At 40.1% G+C, this 25141-nt stretch overlaps 1 protein-coding gene across 1 annotated transcript; it reads right to left on the bottom strand.

Moving 5' to 3' along the window:
• Positions 1 to 2685: 2685 nt before the first annotated feature.
• LOC138852871 (eukaryotic translation initiation factor 2A-like) lies at positions 2686 to 24014 on the bottom strand. Its single transcript, XM_070086281.1, has 4 exons — positions 23816 to 24014; positions 17409 to 17522; positions 12559 to 12800; positions 2686 to 5296 (listed from the first exon to the last, which is right to left on the bottom strand). Exons 1-4 carry the CDS (start codon positions 23997 to 23999, stop codon positions 5171 to 5173), a joined length of 666 nt encoding a protein of 221 aa, XP_069942382.1. The 5' UTR covers positions 24000 to 24014; the 3' UTR covers positions 2686 to 5170.
• Between the last annotated feature and the right edge of the window lie 1127 nt (positions 24015 to 25141).

Below are 25141 nucleotides of genomic sequence, written 5' to 3'. Positions count from 1 at the left end.
TACAGTCACAGGACATGTTTCTAGAAGTTCTGCAGCCTGTGGAAGTCTTTGAAACATGGTGTCATGCACAGTGGAGTTTTACACTCCTCACACATAAAACGAGTGTCTCTGCATTGTTGTGTGCGTTTTTTTTTATGTGCACAGACATAACACCTCTTCTGAGCCTTTTTCTTCAAAGCAGTAGCAGGCAGTTTTACCAGGAAGTGATCACCATGCTTCAGACGAGCAGGTAGTTGTTGATAATTTGGTGGGCGGTCAATTGCAGGTGCATTTCCTTGGTACTTGAATACTATTTGTCTGATGACAGACAAACAGAATTCGCCGTACTGTGGTTTGTTTCTGGTGCTCATCTTATACATATTATAAGCATTGAGCATGGAAATGTCCAGAAGATGGAAAAACAGTTTGATGTACCACTTATAACTCTTGCGAACACAATCAGCAAACCCAATCTGCATGTCACATTTGTCCACTGAACGCATGTTGAAGGTGTAATCAATCACAGCTGCAGGTTTTAGAATGGGTTCATTTCTCTCTCTATGCTGCCTGCCACTGTCTGCCATTTCATTAGGGTGAATTGATGACAACAGTGTGACATCTCGTTTGTCATGCCACTGAAATGCCATGATGTCATTGGCAGCAAACGCCTGCACCTCACCTCTGCGAGTGCCAGCGTCAAACCTGGGCATATGTTTTCGATTTGCACGCACTGTGCCACACACATCTGTCATGTTCACTCGCAAAAAATCACTGAGTGAGGGGCTTGTGTACCAGTTATCTGTATATAATATATGCCCCTTACCAAGGTATGGTTCTATCATTGTTCAAACCACATCACCTGAGATGCCCAATAACTTCCTGGTATTTTGCAATGTATAACTTCCAGTGTACACAATAATATCCAATACCAGACCACTGTAACAATCACAAAGCACAAACAACTTTATACCAAAGCGTTTCCTCTTGCTTGGTATGTACTGCTTGAAAGAGAGTCTTCCTTTGAACAGAATCAAAGACTCGTCAATTACAAGCTTCCTGAAGGGATAAAAATGAGTACTGAATTTCTGTTTCAGATACACAAACACATTCCTAATCTTATATAACCTGTCAGTTCTGTCAGGCCTGGTTTTATCTGAGAAGTGAAGCATATGTAACATTAGCACAAATCGATTCACTGGCATTATATCACTGAAACCTGGTGTTGCAATCAGGGGGTCTGTTGACCAGTATGATTTCACTTTGTGCTTATACACATGTGGCATAAGCATTATTGTGGCAAAGAAAAGATACATCTCAGCCACAGTTGCCTCCTTCCATTGGTGTAGACGTGATTTTGGTGAAAGTAATGTGTTTGCCATGGTGTACTCATAGTATGTGTTGCTTTCCATGACAATACTTTTCATCAGTGGTTCGTCAAAGAATAACTCGAAACATTCCAGTTCAGTGGCATTGTTCCCAAGTGCACAAGATGGCCGTATTCCACTTTGGCTGCCATCAAACTGGTGGGGATTTGGAACAAAATTGACAGCTTCCTGCCAATCCCAGGTGCAGTCTGCTGGTGGGTACTGGACAATGACAGGTGGTTGTGGTTGTGGAGGTTGTGGTTGTGGAGGCTGGTGTGGTGGGGGAGTGGGGGATGGTGGCCTTTGTTCTAGATCAGCTGAGGCAGCGGCGTGGGTGGCAGCGTTGGTGGCAGCATGGCCCACTGCTGGTGCCTCACCGCCGGCACCACTACCACCACGCACATTTTCCATCCCAATTGCAACAGTATCTTCGTCATTTTCACTGTCTGTTCCTGTTGTACAGCCACGGGATGTACTCCGAGATACACTCCTTCCCCTTGGTATAACATATGGCACACTTCCAGAGCGCATATATTGTCGTATATACTGACGCTTCACTGGGGAATATTGCACTTCACTATCACTACTGGAACTAGTTTGAAGAGCTTGTAGTTCATATTCACTATCACTATCATCACCCATGCTCTCATCTGAGTCTGGGATTTGGGAAAATAGAAGTTTCCTCTTGGGTTCTGGAACAACTGAACGTGAACACGAGGGCCCAGCACCAGAGGTGGAAGGCTGAGGGTTGTCTGGGTTTTCTTCACTATTACCGATATTATGGTCATTAGTTTCGGTCAAAACCTCACTAAAACAACGAAACTCATCTTCACTGGCACTTCCATCACTATTAGAACTGTCCCTGGGGAACAAAAGTGTCCCAATTCGCCGAGGAGTGAGGAGCTTCTTACCGCGAGGCATGGTGGACATTGTTTACTAAGAGGGCATTCCCACAATGCACCACTGGGTCCCAGATTTTTTTTCTACCACGCACACTGACCACGCAGACCCATTCTCTCACACCTAGGCCTACCAGCCTTTTCGCGCGAGATTTGAGGCCACTAGAATTTATGCGTACTAGTACGTCAAAAACCCCTACGCGTAAGACGTACTAGTACGACGAAAACCCTCAAAGGGTTAAGGAGGCTGAATGGAGAGGGGAGGGGTAGGACTATTTCGATTCAATCCAAGGAGGAGAAAAGAGGGTCAATTCCTTGAATCAAGAGCCCTTCAACACATCAAGGAGGTACAATCCAAGGAAGGAGAAATCAGGTCCAGAACCTTGAAATGGAAGTCCCTCACCTGCATCAAGGAATCTCCCTTGATGGGAATGAAAAAATGATGGATGATATTTTTTTATTTCAGCAAACTATGAGACTATATACGTAAATATATTTTAGGTAGATGAAATTATTTTTATATCTACTTCAAATAAAAAAAAAATAAATTCATAAATTTTATGTGTGAGGGATACATTTCCTACATTAATTTTAATACTCTGAGGTTAATTTAAATTATTTACTCATAACCATGTATGTACGTAAAAGCTGCTTGTCGTGATTTTCAAGTCAACTGTCCTGTTAGGAAAATATCATTTTGTCAAACAAGCCAAGAGTATATACTTCTTGCTTTGACACCACAAAAATCAGTTTTTAAGTAACGAAATTTAAGTAATTGTTTGTGTGATGCAATATATCACATACAAATACTGTATATCCATATTTTATCAAAATGGAGTATTTTAAAACTTTTAGGATAACCTAGCTTGTCTGACTGACTTGGTCATCAAACACAACATACATACGTATATATACAGTAACCTGTTCATACAGTTTCTTTTTTAACCTGTTTTTTTTTTCCATGTGTATTTATTTAAGAATGGAAAAACAAATTAAAATAGACATATTAAATACAGTAATACAGTATTAAAAATTATTACTTTTATTTCAGACCTGGTGCTCTGATGTCATCCACAGCACATTTGAAGCATGTTAAATCAAAATGCTGTCACTGATTTTCGGACTGTCAAATGTTATTTGAATTCATTTCGAATCAATGCGTCATCACCACCATTACCAGTATTCTACCCACCACTTTCATGATGCCTGGGAAGGTAAATGCTTGGAAGAAAAAAGTGGCAAATAATATTCAGTGACATTTTCCATTTCATACTACCTCGCACACGTGACATAGGAAACTAGTACTAACACTAGCTAAACATCCACAGCACTTTTTCAACTATTTAGACAAAGTGTAATGCACTTGAACTACTATCACAAAGAAAATCATTCATTCAGTTCTAATACAACTACCCACCTGCATGCCACATTTTCTCTCATACCTTATGTACCGATTTTCCTGATCCTCTCCTCTCACCCTCAACCTCCCTTGTATAATTATTAGCATTGTATTGAAAAACAAGCACTAAACAAAACACTACATTATTCCACCTTTCTCTAAATCTTGAAAGTCACTGACTTCTACATTCATACACACAGATACATCAAGACTTTAAGATGGAAAAGATAAGGGATGTCAAGCTACTTTCAACTGACATTATTATTATTATTACCAAGAACATACTGTACCCCCTTAAACAGCTTTTAATAAAAGGGACAATAAAAAATACTGATATGGATTATCTGAAATCATTTTGCAGAATATCTTTATATTTCTTTACTTTATTATTGTTATATTCAAGGAAAAGTACTAAACCCACTGAGGTCATACAGCACCTGGGAAATGGGATGGCAATCAATTTGGATCTGAAGGACAGTGGTTCCAGTTCCATGGATCAAGAGACCCTCACTACTCTTCATAGTATGACAAGTGACAGAGTACAAAGGTTGTGGAAGCCTTTACACCCATTGGTGCATCTGGTGTACCACATTAAGATAGAGATGGGTAAATGGCTCTGAATGAATTCTGCTTAATATGAAAAAATTATCATGAACTGACGCCACACATCTGCAAACAGTTTCAATCTGTATATGACTTTTGTCTATTTTGTTGTGGACTGCATTTTTTTTTTTTTTAATTTAATGCCCCAATAACAAACCCAACTTTTGTCAACTTAACCATATACAAAAGACATCACTTTGCATAATATTTTTTTTTTTAGACATGTCAGAGACCCTAACAGTAACAATAAAGCTCTCTACTGCTGATTATAAATATAGGAAAACCCCATCACTCTGAGTTGATGGTCTATATACAGAATTTTTTTTACTAACATTTGCTTCTACATTATATTGTGCCATATATTCATAATGGCAACAATATTTTTTACAACATAATATGCACAAATTTAGTCTCAAACAAAGTATGGAAGACTTACCGAAAATTTAAGGAATTAAGGCTAACACCTTAACTAGATAAATTATATATGACAAGACGTATATAGGCTTTAAATTAATTAAATTACACACACACACACACATACTCAACACATACACACAACTCTCACACACTCTTTTACACACACTTACATGCACGCACAATGTGCGCACGTTCGCACACAATAACAGACAATTTTAAAAAATGCAAGAATGGAAAAGTTATTTCTAAAGAGTGATTTGAATATGGTGACATTCGTTTGTATAACCTCGACAGCTCATTGATTTAATTATGTGTAAAGACTATACATTAGGAAAATTGCTGATGAATACAAGTCTTCCTTGTTCTGCCTTAGAATAATAAGCTGATGCACTGAACACACCTGAAAAATATTATACTAAATCTGATCTCTTTAGGATTATAATCTTCATATATTTATCACTACTAAAAGCTTGTTACACAACAAAATTACTAAATAATACTTGAATAAATCACAGGATCAATTCCTCCAAATCCTTTATCAGTTTGTCTTCTGTAGCTATCTTGTCTATTTGGTTTCTCACTAAAACTTTACCATTCTCCTTCTCTCCTTTCAGTCTTGCAATTGCATCCAGTTTCTGAAAAATGTAATAAAAAGAGCTAATATAATTATTATTAAAAATAAGAAGGCTCCCTCCATATATAAAGGAACTTACCAACACACCTAACTATTTTCAAGAGTTCCGGAACTGATACGTTCCTTCAACCTGTTCCTGGTCCCTATGTTGGACTGCTTTATGCAAGTACCAAAAGCCTGACTGCTGCAGGATTGCCTAACAGTGACTGGAGCCAAGTGGGTAGACTTTCTCATTATGCAACATGATATTCCATGTAAGAATCATTCAAAGCAATCAATGAATATCTTGTTTATTCATAGGACAGCCCTTTTAAAACAGACACCTTAACTACTCCATCTTAAATGTCTCCTCTATAATCTTCAGATTGATGCCTTTTTCACACATCTTACTTTATTAAGTTACAAATTATTAATAAAGTATTTGATCAAAACTTTTTATCTTAAAAACCTAATTAATCCTTAGATATTACACTAAATATTCTTGTAAGAAGCCAGTGTTTCTCTTGCATTAGTCAATCTCAAGAACATTAAGCTTCTAAAATCAAGCTACTCAATATTAACCCCCACCCCTCTCCTAGTGCTAAATATATATTTTTTTTTTTTTATTATCACACCGGCCGATTCCCACCAAGGCAGGGTGGCCCGAAAAAGAAAAACTTTCACCATCATTCACTCCATCACTGTCTTGCCAGAAGGGTGCTTTACACTACAGTTTTTAAACTGCAACATTAACACCCCTCCTTCAGAGTGCAGGCACTGTACTTCCCATCTCCAGGACTCAAGTCCGGCCTGCCGGTTTCCCTGAATCCCTTCATAAATGTTACTTTGCTCACACTCCAACAGCACGTCAAGTATTAAAAACCATTTGTCTCCATTCACTCCTATCAAACACGCTCACGCATGCCTGCTGGAAGTCCAAGCCCCTCGCACACAAAACCTCCTTTACCCCCTCCCTCCAACCCTTCCTAGGCCGACCCCTACCCCGCCTTCCTTCCACTACAGACTGATACACTCTTGAAGTCATTCTGTTTCGCTCCATTCTCTCTACATGTCCGAACCACCTCAACAACCCTTCCTCAGCCCTCTGGACAACAGTTTTGGTAATCCCGCACCTCCTCCTAACTTCCAAACTACGAATTCTCTGCATTATATTCACACCACACATTGCCCTCAGACATGACATCTCCACTGCCTCCAGCCTTCTCCTCGCTGCAACATTCATCACCCACGCTTCACACCCATATAAGAGCGTTGGTAAAACTATACTCTCATACATTCCCCTCTTTGCCTCCAAGGACAAAGTTCTTTGTTTCCACAGACTCCTAAGTGCACCACTCACTCTTTTTCCCTCATCAATTCTATGATTCACCTCATCTTTCATAGACCCATCCGCTGACACGTCCACTCCCAAATATCTGAATACGTTCACCTCCTCCATACTCTCTCCCTCCAATCTGATATTCAATCTTTCATCACCTAATCTTTTTGTTATCCTCATAACCTTACTCTTTCCTGTATTCACCTTTAATTTTCTTCTTTTGCACACCCTACCAAATTCATCCACCAATCTCTGCAACTTCTCTTCAGAATCTCCCAAGAGCACAGTGTCATCAGCAAAGAGCAGCTGTGACAACCCCCACTTTGTGTGTGATTCTTTATCTTTTAACTCCACGCCTCTTGCCAAAACCCTCGCATTTACTTCTCTTACAACCCCATCTATAAATATATTAAACAACCACGGTGACATCACACATCCTTGTCTAAGGCCTACTTTTACTGGGAAAAAATTTCCCTCTTTCCTACATACTCTAACTTGAGCCTCACTATCCTCGTAAAAACTCTTCACTGCTTTCAGTAACCTACCTCCTACACCATACACTTGCAACATCTGCCACATTGCCCCCCTATCCACCCTGTCATACTTCTTTTCCAAATCCATAAATGCCACAAAGACCTCTTTAGCCTTATCTAAATACTGTTCACTTATATGTTTCACTGTAAACACCTGGTCCACACACCCCCTACCTTTCCTAAAGCCTCCTTGTTCATCTGCTATCCTATTCTCCGTCTTACTCTTAATTCTTTCAATTATAACTCTACCATACACTTTACCAGGTACACTCAACAGACTTATCCCCCTATAATTTTTGCACTCTCTTTTATCCCCTTTGCCTTTATACAATATATATATATATATATATATATATATATATATATATATATATATTTTGAAAGTATACTTAACAAGTGTAATACATCCTCTCCTCACTTAGTGACGTACTCATTTACCGATGACTCAGACTTACAAAGGGTTCTCTGACCAGTATACATACCTAAATAATGTACATTAGAGCTGATTTCCTCTATTCTGTTTAATACAGTATACAGTACACTACTGTATAGACATTTAAAAATATTTTTTTTTATTATTATCACACTGGCCGATTCCCACCAAGGCAGGGTGGCCCGAAAAAGAAAAACTTTCACCATCATTCACTCCATCACTGTCTTGCCAGAAGGGTGCTTTACACTACAGTTTTTAAACTGCAACATTAACACCCCTCCTTCAGAGTGCAGGCACTGTACTTCCCATCTCCAGGACTCAAGTCCGGCCTGCTGGTTTCCCTGAACCCCTTCATAAATGTTACTTTGCTCACACTCCAACAGCACGTCAAGTATTAAAAACCATTTGTCTCCATTCACTCCTATCAAACACGCTCACGCATGCCTGCTGGAAGTCCAAGCCCCTCGCACACAAAACCTCCTTTACCCCCTCCCTCCAACCTTTCCTAGGCCGACCCCTACCCCGCCTTCCTTCCACAACAGACTGATACACTCTTGAAGTTATTCTGTTTCGCTCCATTCTCTCCACATGTCCGAACCACCTCAACAACCCTTCCTCAGCCCTCTGGACAACAGTTTTGGTAATCCCGCACCTCCTCCTAACTTCCAAACTACGAATTCTCTGCATTATATTCACACCACACATTGCTCTCAGACATAACACCTCCACTGCCTCCAGCCTTCTCCTCGCTGCAACATTCATCACCCATGCTTCACACCCATATAAGAGCGTTGGTAAAACTATACTCTCATACATTCCCCTCTTTGCCTCCAAGGACAAAGTTCTTTGTCTCCACAGACTCCTAAGTGCACCACTCACCCTTTTCCCCTCATCAATTCTATGATTCACCTCATCTTTCATAGACCCATCCGCTGACACGTCCACTCCCAAATATCTGAATACATTCACCTCCTCCATACTCTCTCCCTCCAATCTGATATCCAATCTTTCATCACCTAATCTTTTTGTTATCCTCATAACCTTACTCTTTCCTGTATTCACTTTCAATTTTCTTCTTTTGCACACCCTACCAAATTCATCCACCAATCTCTGCAACTTCTCTTCAGAATCTCCCAAGAGCACAGTGTCATCAGCAAAGAGCAACTGTGACAACTCCCACTTTATGTGTGATTCTTTATCTTTTAACTCCACGCCTCTTGCCAAGACCCTCGCATTTACTTCTCTTACAACTCCATCTATAAATATATTAAACAACCACGGTGACATCACACATCCTTGTCTAAGGCCTACTTTTACTGGGAAATAATTTCCCTCTTTCCTACATACTCTAACTTGAGCCTCACTATCCTCGTAAAAACTCTTCACTGCTTTCAGTAACCTACACCATACACCTGCAACATCTGCCACATTGCCCCCCTATCCACCCTGTCATACGCCTTTTCCAAATCCATAAATGCCACAAAGACCTCTTTAGCCTTATCTAAATACTGTTCACTTATATGTTTCGCTGTAAACACCTGGTCCACACACCCCCTACCTTTCCTAAAGCCTCCTTGTTCATCTGCTATCCTATTCTCCGTCTTACTCTTAATTCTTTCAATAATAACTCTACCATACACTTTGCCAGGTATACTCAACAGACTTATCCCCCTATAATTTTTGCACTCTCTTTTATCCCCTTTGCCTTTATACAAAGGAACTATGCATGCTCTCTGCCAATCCCTAGGTACCTTACCCTCTTCCATACATTTATTAAATAATTGCACCAATCACTCCAAAACTATATCCCCACCTGCTTTTAACATTTCTATCTTTATCCCATCAATCCCGGCTGCCTTACCCCCTTTCATTTTACCTACTGCCTCACGAACTTCCCCCACACTCACAACTGGCTCTTCCTCACTCCTACAAGATGTTATTCCTCCTTGCCCTATACACGAAATCACAGCTTCCCTATCTTCATCAACATTTAACAATTCCTCAAAATATTCCCTCCATCTTCCCAATACCTCTAACTCTCCATTTAATAACTCTCCTCTCCTATTTTTAACTGACAAATCCATTTGTTCTCTAGGCTTCCTTAACTTGTTAATCTCACTCCAAAACTTTTTCTTATTTTCAACAAAATTTGTTGATAACATCTCACCCACTCTCATTTGCTCTCTTTTTACATTGCTTCACCACTCTCTTAACCTCTCTCTTTTTCTCCATATACTCTTCCCTCCTTGCATCACTTCTACTTTGTAAAAACTTCTCATATGCTAACTTTTTCTCCCTTACTACTCTCTTTACATTATCATTCCACCAATCGCTCCTCTTCCCTCCTGCACCCACTTTCCTGTAACCACAAACTTCTGCTGAACACTCTAACACTACATTTTTAAACCTACCCCATACCTCTTCGACCCCATTGCCTATGCTCTCATTAGCCCATCTATCCTCCAATAGCTGTTTATATCTTACCCTAACTGCCTCCTCTTTTAGTTTATAAACCTTCACCTCTCTCTTCCCTGATGCTTCTATTCTCCTTGTATCCCATCTACCTTTTACTCTCAGTGTAGCTACAACTAGAAAGTGATCTGATATATCTGTGGCCCCTCTATAAACATGTACATCCTGAAGTCTACTCAACAGTCTTTTATCTACCAATACATAATTCAACAAACTACTGTCATTTCGCCCTACATCATATCTTGTATACTTATTTATCCTCTTTTTCTTAAAATATGTATTACCTATAACTAAACCCCTTTCTATACAAAGTTCAATCAAAGGGCTCCCATTATCATTTACACCTGGCACCCCAAACTTACCTACCACACCCTCTCTAAAAGTTTCTCCTACTTTAGCATTCAGGTCCCCTACCACAATTTCTCTCTCACTTGGTTCAAAGGCTCCTATACATTCACTTAACATCTCCCAAAATCTCTCTCTCTCCTCTGCATTCCTCTCTTCTCCAGGTGCATACACGCTTATTATGACCCACTTCTCGCATCCAACCTTTACTTTAATCCACATAATTCTTGAATTTACACATTCATATTCTCTTTTCTCCTTCCATAACTGATCATTCAACATTACTGCTACCCCTTCCTTTGCTCTAACTCTCTCAGATAATCCAGATTTAATCCCCTTTATTTCCTCCCACCGAAACTCCCCTACCCCCCTTCAGCTTTGTTTCGCTTAGGGCCAGGACATCCAACTTCTTTTCATTCATAACATCAGCAATCATCTGTTTCTTGTCATCCGCACTACATCCACGCACATTTAAGCATCCCAGTTTTATAAAGTTTTTCTTCTTCTCTTTTTTAGTAAATGTCTACAGGAGAAGGGGTTACTAGCCCATTGCTCCCGGCATTTAAAAATATACGTACCAGAAATGTTATAAATGGTGCAAAAGTGACATTAAAACAATATCAAAGATGGCTGACACAAAAGCACTACCATTATAGTATGCTCCTTCCTTAGCAACGAATTCATTTACCAACGCGGTGTTGGGAACGGAACTCCGTCGTTAAGTGAGGAGAGGCTGTACAGTGGACCCCTGGTTAACGATTTTAATCCGTGCAAGAGGGCTCATCGTTATGCGAAATAATCGTTATGCGAATTAATTTTCCCCATAAGAAATAATGGAAATAAAATTAATCCGTGCAAGACGCCCAAAAGTATGAAAAAAAATTTTTTTTACCACATGAAATGTTAATTTTAATACACACAAACTGAAAAAGGCATGCACAATTACATGACACTTACTTTTATTGAAGATCTGGTGATGATTGATGGGATGGGAGGAGGGGAGAGCATTATCTTCTTACTGTTTAGAAGGGGAATCCCCTTCCATTAGGACTTGAGGTAGCAAGTCCTTTTCTGGGGTTACTTCCCTTCTTCTTTTAATGCCACTAGGACCAGCTTCAGAGTCACTGGACCTCTGTCGCACAACAAATCTGTCCATAGAGCTCTGTACCTCCCGTTTCTTCAAGACTTTCCTAAAATGGGCCATAACATTGTCATTGAAATAGTCACAAGCACGGCTTGCAACAGCTGTGTCAGGGTGATTTTCATCTATAAAGGTTTGCAGTTCAAACCACTCTGCACACATTTCCTTAATCTTTGAAGTAGGCACAATGGATTCCACAACTGGCATAGGCTTCTCAGGGTTAGCCCCAAACCCTTCAAAATCTTTCTTAATTTCCATACTAATTCTCACCCTTTTTACCACAGGGTTGGCACTAGAAGCTTTCTTGGGGCCCATGGTCACTTATTTTCCAGAAACACCACCGAAAACACTGTAATAATACGAAATATTCCGAGTGTATGCTTGGATGTTACCGCGGAGGCTGGCTGGTAAACAATGGGACGGCCGGCACATGTGAGGGCACATTGGACGCGTCTCGGACGAAAATCGGTATGCGGGTTTTTAATCGGTATGCGGGGCAAAAATTTTGCGATAAAAGTAATCGTTATGCGGAAAAATCGCTATGCGATGCCATCGTTATGCGGGGGTCCACTGTATATGATAGTGCAACCTGTCAACCATTTTTTTTTTTATTTCACTCCCCTTTTCTTCATTGTCGAATATCAAATCTATTAAACGATTGCTATTGTTCTCTATTTTTCTCCCTCCCTCCCTCTCTTACTATTGCTCCATTGCTCTCACTTTCTCCATCTTTCTCTTTCCCCCCCCCCTCAGCTCATTCTATTGCTTCTTCATAGCACTATTGTTCTCTCCTCTTTTTACAGCCCTCTCTACTGCTCCATCACATGCTTTCTTTCTCCCTCTCCTTAACTCTTATTTGCCAGACACACACATGTTCGTTTTTACTTCACAGCTCCTCTGTGAACATACAATATTTACTCCATTCAAGCAAACTTTTATCTTTCCCTGTTTACCTTTCCCTTAACCCATTATCTCTCAGTTTGCACAACAAAGACTAAATGCTAAATTTTTGCACATTTACCTTCTTAATATTTCTAATCTTTTTGTCTTTCTCGGGATCTCCAGTCAGCTCAATGGATGCGGCAAACGAATTGACTGGCAGTGCAGCTTTAACTGGCACGGGAGGTTCTTGACCAGCGGTTTCTCTCCAGTTGTTTCCTCCTTTTTCTCCTTTGCCAGCTTCTCCCTCTTCTTCGCGCTTTTTCTTAGCTGCTTCTCTCTTCTTCTTCTTTTTCAATGCAGCCTTTGAGAGCTGAGGAGCTCCTACAAATATAAAATGAAACCGTTCTTCAGAATCCAAAGTTGCATGTACAGATATAAAATGATTAATACATATAAAAAGCAAAAAGTGTATCATATATTACAAAAAGATCTTACTAATATTAATATCTTGACAATGTTTTAACATAAAACAAAAACATTAAAGCTAGTGATATGACAGCAAACAGTTAGCAACTGCATCAAATGAAGGGGCATGAATAAGGTAATTACTACATTCTCATATAATGAAGCTGGGCTTTACTACTAAACAATGCCAGAATTTTCCATTGCACTAGATTTGACCTACACCTCACCTCATTTAAAGCTGCATTAGTAGCAAGATGTTATGAATAGATAAATATAGGTACAAGGAGAGACTTAAGAGCTCTTTGCTACAGACCAACATGTCAGCCACTGGCTAATGTGTCACTCTGGAGTTTTACAACATTCTAATCAAAGGTTTAAGCCCCACTCGTGGTATGATTTGTTTGCAATTGTGTCATTATGATTTCATGAGTCATGAGGCACAAAGAATTGACACAACAGAGACAAATGCAGTATAATGAGAACCATTACAGATGCTTTGCCCAAACAGTTGGCTTTATCAACTTGCAAACAGATCTGCCTGGGGAGAGACGATGTATTTTCTAAGCCACACTATCCTCGTCACTTTATCAGAAATTGCAGATGCCATGCACATAACATTTTCAACTTGCCTAACAACATCAAACATCAACATTCTTTCCGACACTGAATTCAAGTAACTATCACTACATCCACTACAATCAAAAACACCAACAGTTTCAATCCTCTGCAGGGGTATACATAATTCCCTGCAACCACTGCAACCCAAATTGGAAAAAACATTGCGAGACCTTCAAACACCTATTTCTGAACACCAATATGCCAGCAATACGGACAACTAACACCTATGTTTTACACCGAAATTCCCACAATCATTTAATTACATAGATGCAAAAATCATTGCCAAGAAAAAAAAAAAAAAACCCAGACACTCAGAGGTGCAGAATCTTTCAATCATCACTCATCTGCATATTCAACAATTTCAACCGTAACAACAGTTGCTACAACATAGCTGAACCTCCTCTCAGGAACCTTCTTCACTGTTACCCTGCATAACAACAGGTCATAGATGGAAGAACACTGCAGAAGGCCCACTAGCCCATGCTAGACAGGTCCTTCTCAAATCCAACCTCTTGTCAGCCCCACATATTTGTCCAACCTGTCATTAGCCTACTAAAGACATCAATGTTCGATAGGAGTGAATGGAGATGAATGGTATTTGGGACCTGATGATCTGTTGGAATGTGAGCAGGGTAATATTTAGTGAAGAGATTCAGGGAAACCGGTTATTTTTATATAGCCGGACTTGAGTCCTGGAAATGGGAAGTACAATGCCTGCACTCTAAAGGAGGGGTTCAGGATATTAGCAGTTTGGAGGGATATGTTGTGTCTCTTTATAAGTATATGCTTCTAAACTGTTGTGTTCTGAGCACCTCTGCAAAAACAGTGATTATGTGTGAGTGAGGTGAGTGTTGAATGATGATTAAAGTATTTTCTTTTTGGGGATTTTCTTTCTTTTTGGGTCACCCTGCCTCGGTGGTAGACGGCCGACTTGTTTAAAAAAAAATATATATATAGATATATATATTATAGGTAGTAGGTTGGTAAACAGCAACCGCCCAGGGAGGTACTACCATCCTGCCAAGTGAGTGTAAAACGAAAGCCTGTAATTGTTTTACATGATGGTAGGATTGCTGGTGTCCTTTTTTCTGTCTCATGAACATGCAAGATTTCAGGTATGTCTTGCTACTTCTACTCATACTTAGGTCACACTACACATACATGTACAAGCACATATATACACACCCCTCTGGGTTTTCTTCTATTTTCTTTCTAGTTCTTATTCTTGTTTATTTCCTCTTATCTCCATGGGGAAGTGGAACAGAATTCTTCCTCCGTAAGCCATGCGTGTTGTAAGAAGCGACTAAAATGCCAGGAGCAAGGGGCCAGTAACCTCTTCTCCTGTATATATTACAAAATGTAAAAGGAGAAACTTGCATTTTTCCATTTGGGCCACCCCGCCTCGGTGGGATACGGCCGGTTTTTTGAAAAAAAAAAAAAAAAAAAAAAAAATCTATCTATCTATCTATATCTCTCTCTCCCCAGATAGGTCTGTTTGTGACTTGTAAAGCCCATTGTGTAACCAAAACATCAATAAAGGATCATACCATACTGCATTTGTGTTTTTTCCAAGAGTAAATATTGTGAAATGTGGGCATAACAGCATACCCAACTTGAAGACTACTAATTATTATTTTCATTATATTCAGATACTTTGTTAAAAGTTGGGAATGTGTAGGTAAGAACTGCTTTACATGGGCTAACAGGCCTTCTGAAGTTTCATTTATCTTTAATACATGTAGCTTCATACTGTACAGCACTGTATACATCCAACCCTTAACATGCCTCTTTAGCAAATATTAACACTGCCAGGATTATTCCACACTCCAAATATTTGTGCCTAATTTTTTTTTAAATCAATTGTACGTTAATATGAATATTATTAGAAAAATGTATAGGTACAAATCATGATGTCATGTAGGTATTCCATGTTCTATGTATGACTCACGAAATCGTAATGTCACAATTGCAAACAAACCATATCATGGGCGGGGTTAGAACCCGTGATCAGTCATGAAACTCCAGACCGATGCCTTTGCCACTAGGCGAGCTAGCCACAATAAGATTCATCCAACTAGGTATTCTTATACACCATAGGAAGGTTAGTATAGGCACCACTGTGACCACAAATGCTTTTGTGCATTTTTGGATGAATCTTATTGTGGCTAGCTGGCCCAGTGGCTAACGCGTCGCTCAGAAGTAAGTATCATGGAAGCATTACTTTTGGGAGGGGCATGAAAACAGTAGATACAAATGTGGCAAATGATTAAATTACCTGTTCACTACCAAATGTCTAGAAAGGTAAATTCTCTTACCTAAATGGTGTCCTGTTTATGTACTCACTAATACTTGATGCTACTGAACATAATAAATAGCAAATATTGCCAAATATAATAAATAGTTGACAAATACTGTGAAACATAAATTGTGCTTTGCAACAATATTAATCTACATGTTAGACCCCTACCCCGCCTTCCTTCCACTACAGACTGATACACTCTTGAAGTCATTCTGTTTCGCTCCATTCTCTCTACATGTCCGAACCACCTCAACAACCCTTCCTCAGCCCTCTGGACAACAGTTTTGGTAATCCCGCACCTCCTCCTAACTTCCAAACTACGAATTCTCTGCATTATATTCACACCACACATTGCCCTCAGACATGACATCTCCACTGCCTCCAGCCTTCTCCTCGCTGCAACATTCATCACCCACGCTTCACACCCATATAAGAGCGTTGGAAAAACTATACTCTCATACATTCCCCTCTTTGCCTCCAAGGACAAAGTTCTTTGTCTCCACAGACTCCTAAGTGCACCACTCACTCTTTTTCCCTCATCAATTCTATGATTCACCTCATCTTTCATAGACCCATCCGCTGACACGTCCACTCCCAAATATCTGAATATGTTCACCTCCTCCATACTCTCTCCCTCCAATCTGATATTCAATCTTTCATCATCTAATCTTTTTGTTATCCTCATAACCTTACTCTTTCCTGTATTCACCTTTAATTTTCTTCTTTTGCACACCCTACCAAATTCATCCACCAATCTCTGCAGCTTCTCTTCAGAATCTCCCAAGAGCACAGTGTCATCAGCAAAGAGCAGCTGTGACAACTCCCACTTTGTGTGTGATTCTTTATCTTTTAACTCCACGCCTCTTGCCAAGACCCTCGCATTTACTTCTCTTACAACCCCATCTATAAATATATTAAACAACCACGGTGACATCACACATCCTTGTCTAAGGCCTACTTTTACTGGGAAAAAATTTCCCTCTTTCCTACATACTCTAACTTGAGCCTCACTATCCTCGTAAAAACTCTTCACTGCTTTCAGTAACCTACCTCCTACACCATACACTTGCAACATCTGCCACATTGCCCCCCTATCCACCCTGTCATACGCCTTTTCCAAATCCATAAATGCCACAAAGACCTCTTTAGCCTTATCTAAATACTGTTCACTTATATGTTTCACTGTAAACACCTGGTCCACACACCCCCTACCTTTCCTAAAGCCTCCTTGTTCATCTGCTATCCTATTCTCCGTCTTACTCTTAATTCTTTCAATTATAACTACCATACACTTTACCAGGTACACTCAACAGACTTATCCCCCTATAATTTTTGCACTCTCTTTTATCCCCTTTGCCTTTATACAAAGGAACTATGCATGCTCTCTGCCAATCCCTAGGTACCTTACCCTCTTCCATACATTTATTAAATAATTGCACCAACCCTCTGAAAATAGAGAATAAGAAGTTTTCATCATATCTGGCCATTTAGCATTTTAGAGCTTGTTTAGAATTTAAAATTTAAACTTGGAATAAGAAATCCAAGAGTATTACTGACTAGCTCTCTTCATCACTGGTATCTATTGAAATAAAAATACAAAGACTTACCCTCATTCTTTGTTGGGTCATCCACCTCACTGAGGAACTTCTTCTCAGTATTTGGCAAACCAACAGGACCTTTGGCTCCTCTCTGACTTGGAAGGATGTACTTCTGTTTTGATGCTGTTATGAAAAATGATATAAAATCAATGCACACAACTTTGTAATATATTCAGAAAAAATAAAAAGCACAATACCATGAGTGGAACAATACACAGATAACCTGCACATGGGGGAAAAATATGACGTTTCAGGAGAAAAACATGACAATGTTTCAGGGGGAAAACACGACAACGTTTCAGGGGGAAAACACGACAACGTTTCAGGGGAAAAACACGACAACGTTTCAGGGGAAAAACACGACAACGTTTCAGGGGAAAAACACGACAACGTTTCAGGGGAAAAACACGACAACGTTTCAGGGGAAAAACACGACAACGTTTCAGGGGAAAAACACGACTATGTTTCAGGAGAAAAGCATGACAACGTTTAAGGAGAAAAACATGACAATGTTTCAAGAGAAAAACACGACAATGTTTCAGGAGAAAAACATGACAACGTTTCAGGAGAAAAAACACGACAACGGTTCAGGAGAAAAAAACACGACAACGGTTCAGGAGAAAAATACGATGTTTCAGGAGAAAAACACGACAACGTTTCAGGAGAAAAACATAACGTTTCAGTCCAACTTGTACCATGAACTAGACCTAAACTAGTTAATGGTCAGGGTCGAACCGAAACGTCTTCGTAAGTCTCTTCCTCCTATGTGTGTGAGGGTTATTTGTGTATTTTAAAATATTCCATAGAGCAAGAGCCCTCTATAAAAATAAATTGACCTTAAAAGACACTTGTACACCATTACAAATTTTACAGGAAATATTTAACTCCTGGGAGTTTTCAATCCAAATCATTAGATTGATAAAGTTTCCAAAATTGAAGGGGTTTCTTAATAAAATGTTCTAGTGTTACAAAAGAGCTACACTCTGTTGGTATATATATCATGTACCAGGTTCCTGAAACCATAGGTCTAAAGACTGCCACTAGAAAGCTAATTTTACAAGCATCTCAGTACCATATAGGAATTATAGTGCCTGCACACTAAGGGTGGGAATGCTGTAATTTGGAGAATCAAACTGTGTTGCATGCACAGTTCTGAGTGAAGGCAAATGTATTAACTTCTTCGGTTAACCTTATCTTAGCAAGAATCAATCGATGTGGGGAAAAAAAAAGTAAGTCTGAAAGGATGTTTTACACCTAATGTAGTAGCTGCTGGCTGCATTTTATGTAAATCATCAGTATGAAAAAAATCAAGGTTTTCTAACATTCCCATGGTTGAGTCAAGCCGTCTTCTAAGGAGGGTGAAAGGCAAGACAGTACTTTCCATTATAATATTTCATTATTCCTCAAAATTGTCAGCTTAAAGTAACCATCTGTTTACACATACTGCCAGTGTTCCATTGAATTTATTGCTATATTCATATATTCATACTCGAATTTGGGAGTGTGTTTAAAGGTAGAAAGTTGAAAGTGAAAATAGAAAAGAGTAAGGTGATTTATTTTATTTTTTTTTTATTATCACACCGGCCGATTCCCACCAAGGCAGGGTGGCCCGAAAAAGAAAAACTTTCACCATCATTCACTCCATCACTGTCTTGCCAGAAGGGTGCTTTACACTACAGTTTTTAAACTGCAACATTAACACCCCTCCTTCAGAGTGCAGGCACTGTACTTCCCATCTCCAGGACTCAAGTCCGGCCTGCCGGTTTCCCTGAATCCCTTCATAAATGTTACTTTGCTCACACTCCAACAGCACGTCAAGTATTAAAAACCATTTGTCTCCATTCACTCCTATCAAACACGCTCACGCATGCCTGCTGGAAGTCCAAGCCCCTCGCACACAAAACCTCCTTTACCCCCTCCCTCCAACCCTTCCTAGGCCGACCCCTACCCCGCCTTCCTTCCACTACAGACTGATACACTCTTGAAGTCATTCTGTTTCGCTCCATTCTCTCTACATGTCCGAACCACCTCAACAACCCTTCCTCAGCCCTCTGGACAACAGTTTTGGTAATCCCGCACCTCCTCCTAACTTCCAAACTACGAATTCTCTGCATTATATTCACACCACACATTGCCCTCAGACATGACATCTCCACTGCCTCCAGCCTTCTCCTCGCTGCAACATTCATCACCCACGCTTCACACCCATATAAGAGCGTTGGTAAAACTATACTCTCATACATTCCCCTCTTTGCCTCCAAGGACAAAGTTCTTTGTTTCCACAGACTCCTAAGTGCACCACTCACTCTTTTTCCCTCATCAATTCTATGATTCACCTCATCTTTCATAGACCCATCCGCTGACACGTCCACTCCCAAATATCTGAATACGTTCACCTCCTCCATACTCTCTCCCTCCAATCTGATATTCAATCTTTCATCACCTAATCTTTTTGTTATCCTCATAACCTTACTCTTTCCTGTATTCACCTTTAATTTTCTTCTTTTGCACACCCTACCAAATTCATCCACCAATCTCTGCAACTTCTCTTCAGAATCTCCCAAGAGCACAGTGTCATCAGCAAAGAGCAGCTGTGACAACTCCCACTTTGTGTGTGATTCTTTATCTTTTAACTCCACGCCTCTTGCCAAAACCCTCGCATTTACTTCTCTTACAACCCCATCTATAAATATATTAAACAACCACGGTGACATCACACATCCTTGTCTAAGGCCTACTTTTACTGGGAAAAAATTTCCCTCTTTCCTACATACTCTAACTTGAGCCTCACTATCCTCGTAAAAACTCTTCACTGCTTTCAGTAACCTACCTCCTACACCATACACTTGCAACATCTGCCACATTGCCCCCCTATCCACCCTGTCATACGCCTTTTCCAAATCCATAAATGCCACAAAGACCTCTTTAGCCTTATCTAAATACTGTTCACTTATATGTTTCACTGTAAACACCTGGTCCACACACCCCCTACCTTTCCTAAAGCCTCCTTGTTCATCTGCTATCCTATTCTCCGTCTTACTCTTAATTCTTTCAATTATAACTCTACCATACACTTTACCAGGTACACTCAACAGACTTATCCCCCTATAATTTTTGCACTCTCTTTTATCCCCTTTGCCTTTATACAAAGGAACTATGCATGCTCTCTGCCAATCCCTAGGTACCTTACCCTCTTCCATACATTTATTAAATAATTGCACCAACCACTCCAAAACTATATCCCCACCTGCTTTTAACATTTCTATCTTTATCCCATCAATCCCGGCTGCCTTACCCCCTTTCATTTTACCTACTGCCTCACGAACTTCCCCCACACTCACAACTGGCTCTTCCTCACTCCTACAAGATGTTATTCCTCCTTGCCCTATACACGAAATCACAGCTTCCCTATCTTCATCAACATTTAACAATTCCTCAAAATATTCCTTCCATCTTCCCAATACCTCTAACTCTCCATTTAATAACTCTCCTCTCCTATTTTTAACTGACAAATCCATTTGTTCTCTAGGCTTTCTTAACTTGTTAATCTCACTCCAAAACTTTTTCTTATTTTCAACAAAATTTGTTGATAACATCTCACCCACTCTCTCATTTGCTCTCTTTTTACATTGCTTCACCACTCTCTTAACTTCTCTCTTTTTCTCCATATACTCTTCCCTCCTTGCATCACTTCTACTTTGTAAAAACTTCTCATATGCTAACTTTTTCTCCCTTACTACTCTCTTTACATCATCATTCCACCAATTGCTCCTCTTCCCTCCTGCACCCACTTTCCTGTAACCACAAACTTCTGCTGAACACTAACACTACATTTTTAAACCTACCCCATACCTCTTCGACCCCATTGCCTATGCTCTCATTAGCCCATCTATCCTCCAATAGCTGTTTATATCTTACCCTAACTGCCTCCTCTTTTAGTTTATAAACCTTCACCTCTCTCTTCCCTGATGCTTCTATTCTCCTTGTATCCCATCTACCTTTTACTCTCAGTATAGCTACAACTAGAAAGTGATCTGATATATCTGTGGCCCCTCTATAAACATGTACATCCTGAAGTCTACTCAACAGTCTTTTATCTACCAATACATAATCCAACAAACTACTGTCATTTCGCCCTACATCATATCGTGTATACTTATTTATCCTCTTTTTCTTAAAATATGTATTACCTATAACTAAACCCCTTTCTATACAAAGTTCAATCAAAGGGCTCCCATTATCATTTACACCTGGCACCCCAAACTTACCTACCACACCCTCTCTAAAAGTTTCTCCTACTTTAGCATTCAAGTCCCCTACCACAATTACTCTCTCACTTGGTTCAAAGGCTCCTATACATTCACTTAACATCTCCCAAAATCTCTCTCTCTCCTCTGCATTCCTCTCTTCTCCAGGTGCATACACGCTTATTATGACCCACTTCTCGCATCCAACCTTTACTTTAATCCACATAATTCTTGAATTTACACATTCATATTCTCTTTTCTCCTTCCATAACTGATCATTTAACATTACTGCTACCCCTTCCTTTGCTCTAACTCTCTCAGATACTCCAGATTTAATCCCATTTATTTCCCCCCACTGAAACTCTCCTACCCCCTTCAGCTTTGTTTCGCTTAGGGCCAGGACATCCAACTTCTTTTCATTCATAACATCAGCAATCATCTGTTTCTTGTCATCCGCACTACATCCACGCACATTTAAGCAACCCAGTTTTATAAAGTTTTTCTTCTTCTCTTTTTTAGTAATTGTATACAGGAGAAGGGGTTACTAGCCCATTGCTCCCGGCATTTTAGTCGCCTCATACGACACGCATGGCTTACGGAGGAAAGATTCTTTTCCACTTCCCCATGGACAATAGAAGAAATAAAAAAGAACAAGAGCTATTTAGAAAAAAGAGAAAAACCTAGATGTATGTATATATATATATGCATGTGCGTGTCTGTGAAGTGTGACCAAAGTGTAAGTAGGAGTAGCAAGATATCCCTGTTATCTTAGCGTGTTTATGAGACAGAAAAAGAAACCAGCAATCCTACCATCATGCAAAACAGTTACAGGTTTTTGTTTCACAGTCATCTGGCAGGACGGTAGTACTTCCCTGGGTGGTTGCTGTCTACCAACCTACTGATGAGGGTATCAAATGATTTAGATAAAGAAAAATTGGATATCAAATTGGGGAGTAGTAGTAGTATGGAAGAAGTGAATGTTTTCAGATACAATGTATTTGGGAGTTGACGTGTCAGCAGATGGATTTATGAAGGATGAGGTTAATCATAGAATTGATGAAGGAAAAAAGGTGAGTGGTGCATTGAGGTATATGTGGAGACAAAAAATGTCATCTATGGAGGCAAAGAAGGGAATGTATGAAAGTATAGTAGTACCAACGCTCTTATATGGGTGTGAAGCTTGGGTTGTAAATGCTGCAGCGAGGAGGCGATTGGAGGCAGTGGAGACGTCCTGTCTAAGGGCAATGTGTGGTGTAAATATTATGCAGAAAATTCGGAGTGTGGAAATTAGTTGAAGGTGTGGGGTTAATAAAAGTATTAGTCAGAGGGCTGAAGAGGGGTTGTTGAGGTGGTTTGGTCATTTAGAGAGAATGGATCAAAGTAGAATGACATGGAGAGCGTATAAATCTGTAGGGGAAGGAAGGCGGGGTAGGGGTCATCCTCAAAAAGGTTGGAGGGAGGGGGTAAAGGAGGTTTTGTGGGCGAGGGGCTTGGACTTCCAGCAAGTGTGCGTGAGCATGTTAGATAGGAGTGAATGGAGACGAATGGTATTTGGGACCTGACGAGCTGTTGGAGTGAGAGCAGGGTAATATTTAGTGAAGGGATTCAGGGAAACCGATTATTTTATATAGCCGGACTTGAGTCCTGGAAATGGGAAGTACAATGCCTGCACTTTAAAGGAGGGGTTTGGGATATTGGCAGTTTGGAGGGGTATGTTGTGAATCTTCATACGTATACACTTCTAAACTGTTGTACATGCATTCTGAGCACCTCTGCAAAAACAGTGATTATGTGTGAGTGAGGTGAAAGTGTTGAATGATGAAAGCATTTTCTTTTTGGGGATTTTCTTTCTTTTTGGGTCACTCTGCCTCAGAGGGAGACGGCCAACTTGTTAAAAAAAAAAAAAATCATAATGGGGTGCTAAACCTATAGGGACCATACAGTACTTAGGAAATGGAAGGTCAAAGTTTGGATCAAGAGTACTTCATCTGCATCAAAACACCCCCTTCTGAAGGGTCCACTCTACTGATGCTTTCTACTGGACCAGTGTTCAGATGAAGTGGATTTGTTAATAAATCAGAAAGGGCTTTCTTTATCCAGCCATTTAGTTCACTTAAGAGCCAAATAACTGCATTTAATTTAATAACTCAAATTGTATGGACAACTCACCAGCAACCATGGAGGATTCTATACCAGTGACAGGTGTGGTGGAAACTCTGAAGGACTTAGCAGCTTCTGGGTCTGGAATCCAATGAGCAGCAAAGAGCTCTTGTATGGACTCTTCATGCTGTAAGACAGCAGTATAATGCCATACTTTATACCTGGAAATATTTGAAAGTTTCAGCAAATACATCAAATATGAAAAATGGTAATTTTTTTATGTGAACAATTTTAATCTATTGTTCATCATCTAGATATAATAGCTTTCAATTCAATAACAGAAGTAGTATTTCCAGAATAGTTGACAGATAAATTTTAGATTTCTTCATAAAGGCAATTATTGAAAGACACGTTTATGTTGAACTGCAGTTTTTTTTTTTTATATATGACAGTACATGTGTCTGCACTCTGAAGGAGGGGTGTTAATGTTGCAGTTTTAAAACTGTTTTTCTTTCTCAGGCCACCCTGCCTTGGTGGGAAACGGCCAATGTGTTAATAAAATAAAAAGGACATACATATGGTGGGATATGGCCGGTGCATTGAAAGAAGTACATATATATTATTATGATATTCAGGAGAGGTTGAACCATAAAGACAGAGAGAGAGAGGAGAAGAGAGTGTTTCCCTACTCACATCTCTGGCTCCTCCCTTGACCCAGTAGTGAGTGATCTGGCAGAAGGCATAGTCACTTGTCAACCCCTCGGCTATGTTGGATCGTGTAACCACAAGGCTGTTTTTACGACACTTAAGATCCCAACAGAACGAGGTGAGGAGTCCACACGCACAACCTGGCTATGGGAAAGAGGTAATTGGCCAGCCCTTTGCTCTGAGCTCGCCACCACCGATTGGAATGCTCTTCTCCAAGGAAATGTTGACAACCAAGTTAAAGCCTTCACTGGACACATCCTTAATCTACAACAAGAAGACATTCCTCACCGGCAATATGTGACGAAGCCTACAGATCAGCCTTGGTTTGGCTTTCGTTGTAGAGAGGCTGCTATTGCTAAGTACAAAGCATGGCGAAGGTATAAGAGACATCCTACCACCTATAACAGGAACTTGAACAGGCAAGCCTGTAGGCATATGGGTGACGTTCAAAAGTGGGCCATTGCTAAATGGGAGGTGGACGCTAAAAGAAATCTAGCATCAGGTAGGGTAGGCTCCAAAACCTGGTGGTCCCTGGTCAAGGACAGACAAGGTTATCTGCCTTATGAACTCATTCCACCTCTAAATCGACAGGATGGGACCACCTCTACTAGTAGTCAAGAGAAGGCGGACCTCTTTGCTGAACACTTTGCTACCAAAATGCAAGTTCCTGATCCAGCAAGGGACCCT

The sequence above is a fragment of the Cherax quadricarinatus genome, chromosome 18 (genome assembly GCF_038502225.1).
Source record: "Cherax quadricarinatus isolate ZL_2023a chromosome 18, ASM3850222v1, whole genome shotgun sequence".
NCBI classification, from domain to species: Eukaryota; Metazoa; Arthropoda; class Malacostraca; order Decapoda; family Parastacidae; genus Cherax; species Cherax quadricarinatus.
This window is presented reverse-complemented; position numbering and strand designations above follow the sequence as displayed.

Excerpts from the sequence above, each read along its gene's own strand:
- LOC138852871 (XM_070086281.1), bottom strand. The coding sequence starts at position 23,999 with ATGTATTTGCTGAAACTTTCAAATATTTCCAGGTATAAAGTATGGCAT. Across the intron at positions 17,523-23,815 it reads AGAATCCTCCATGGTTGCTG|CATCAAAACAGAAGTACATC; the intron begins GTGAGTTGTCCA and ends TTTTCATAACAG. Across the intron at positions 12,801-17,408 it reads TGACCCAACAAAGAATGAGG|GAGCTCCTCAGCTCTCAAAG; the intron begins GTAAGTCTTTGT and ends TTATATTTGTAG.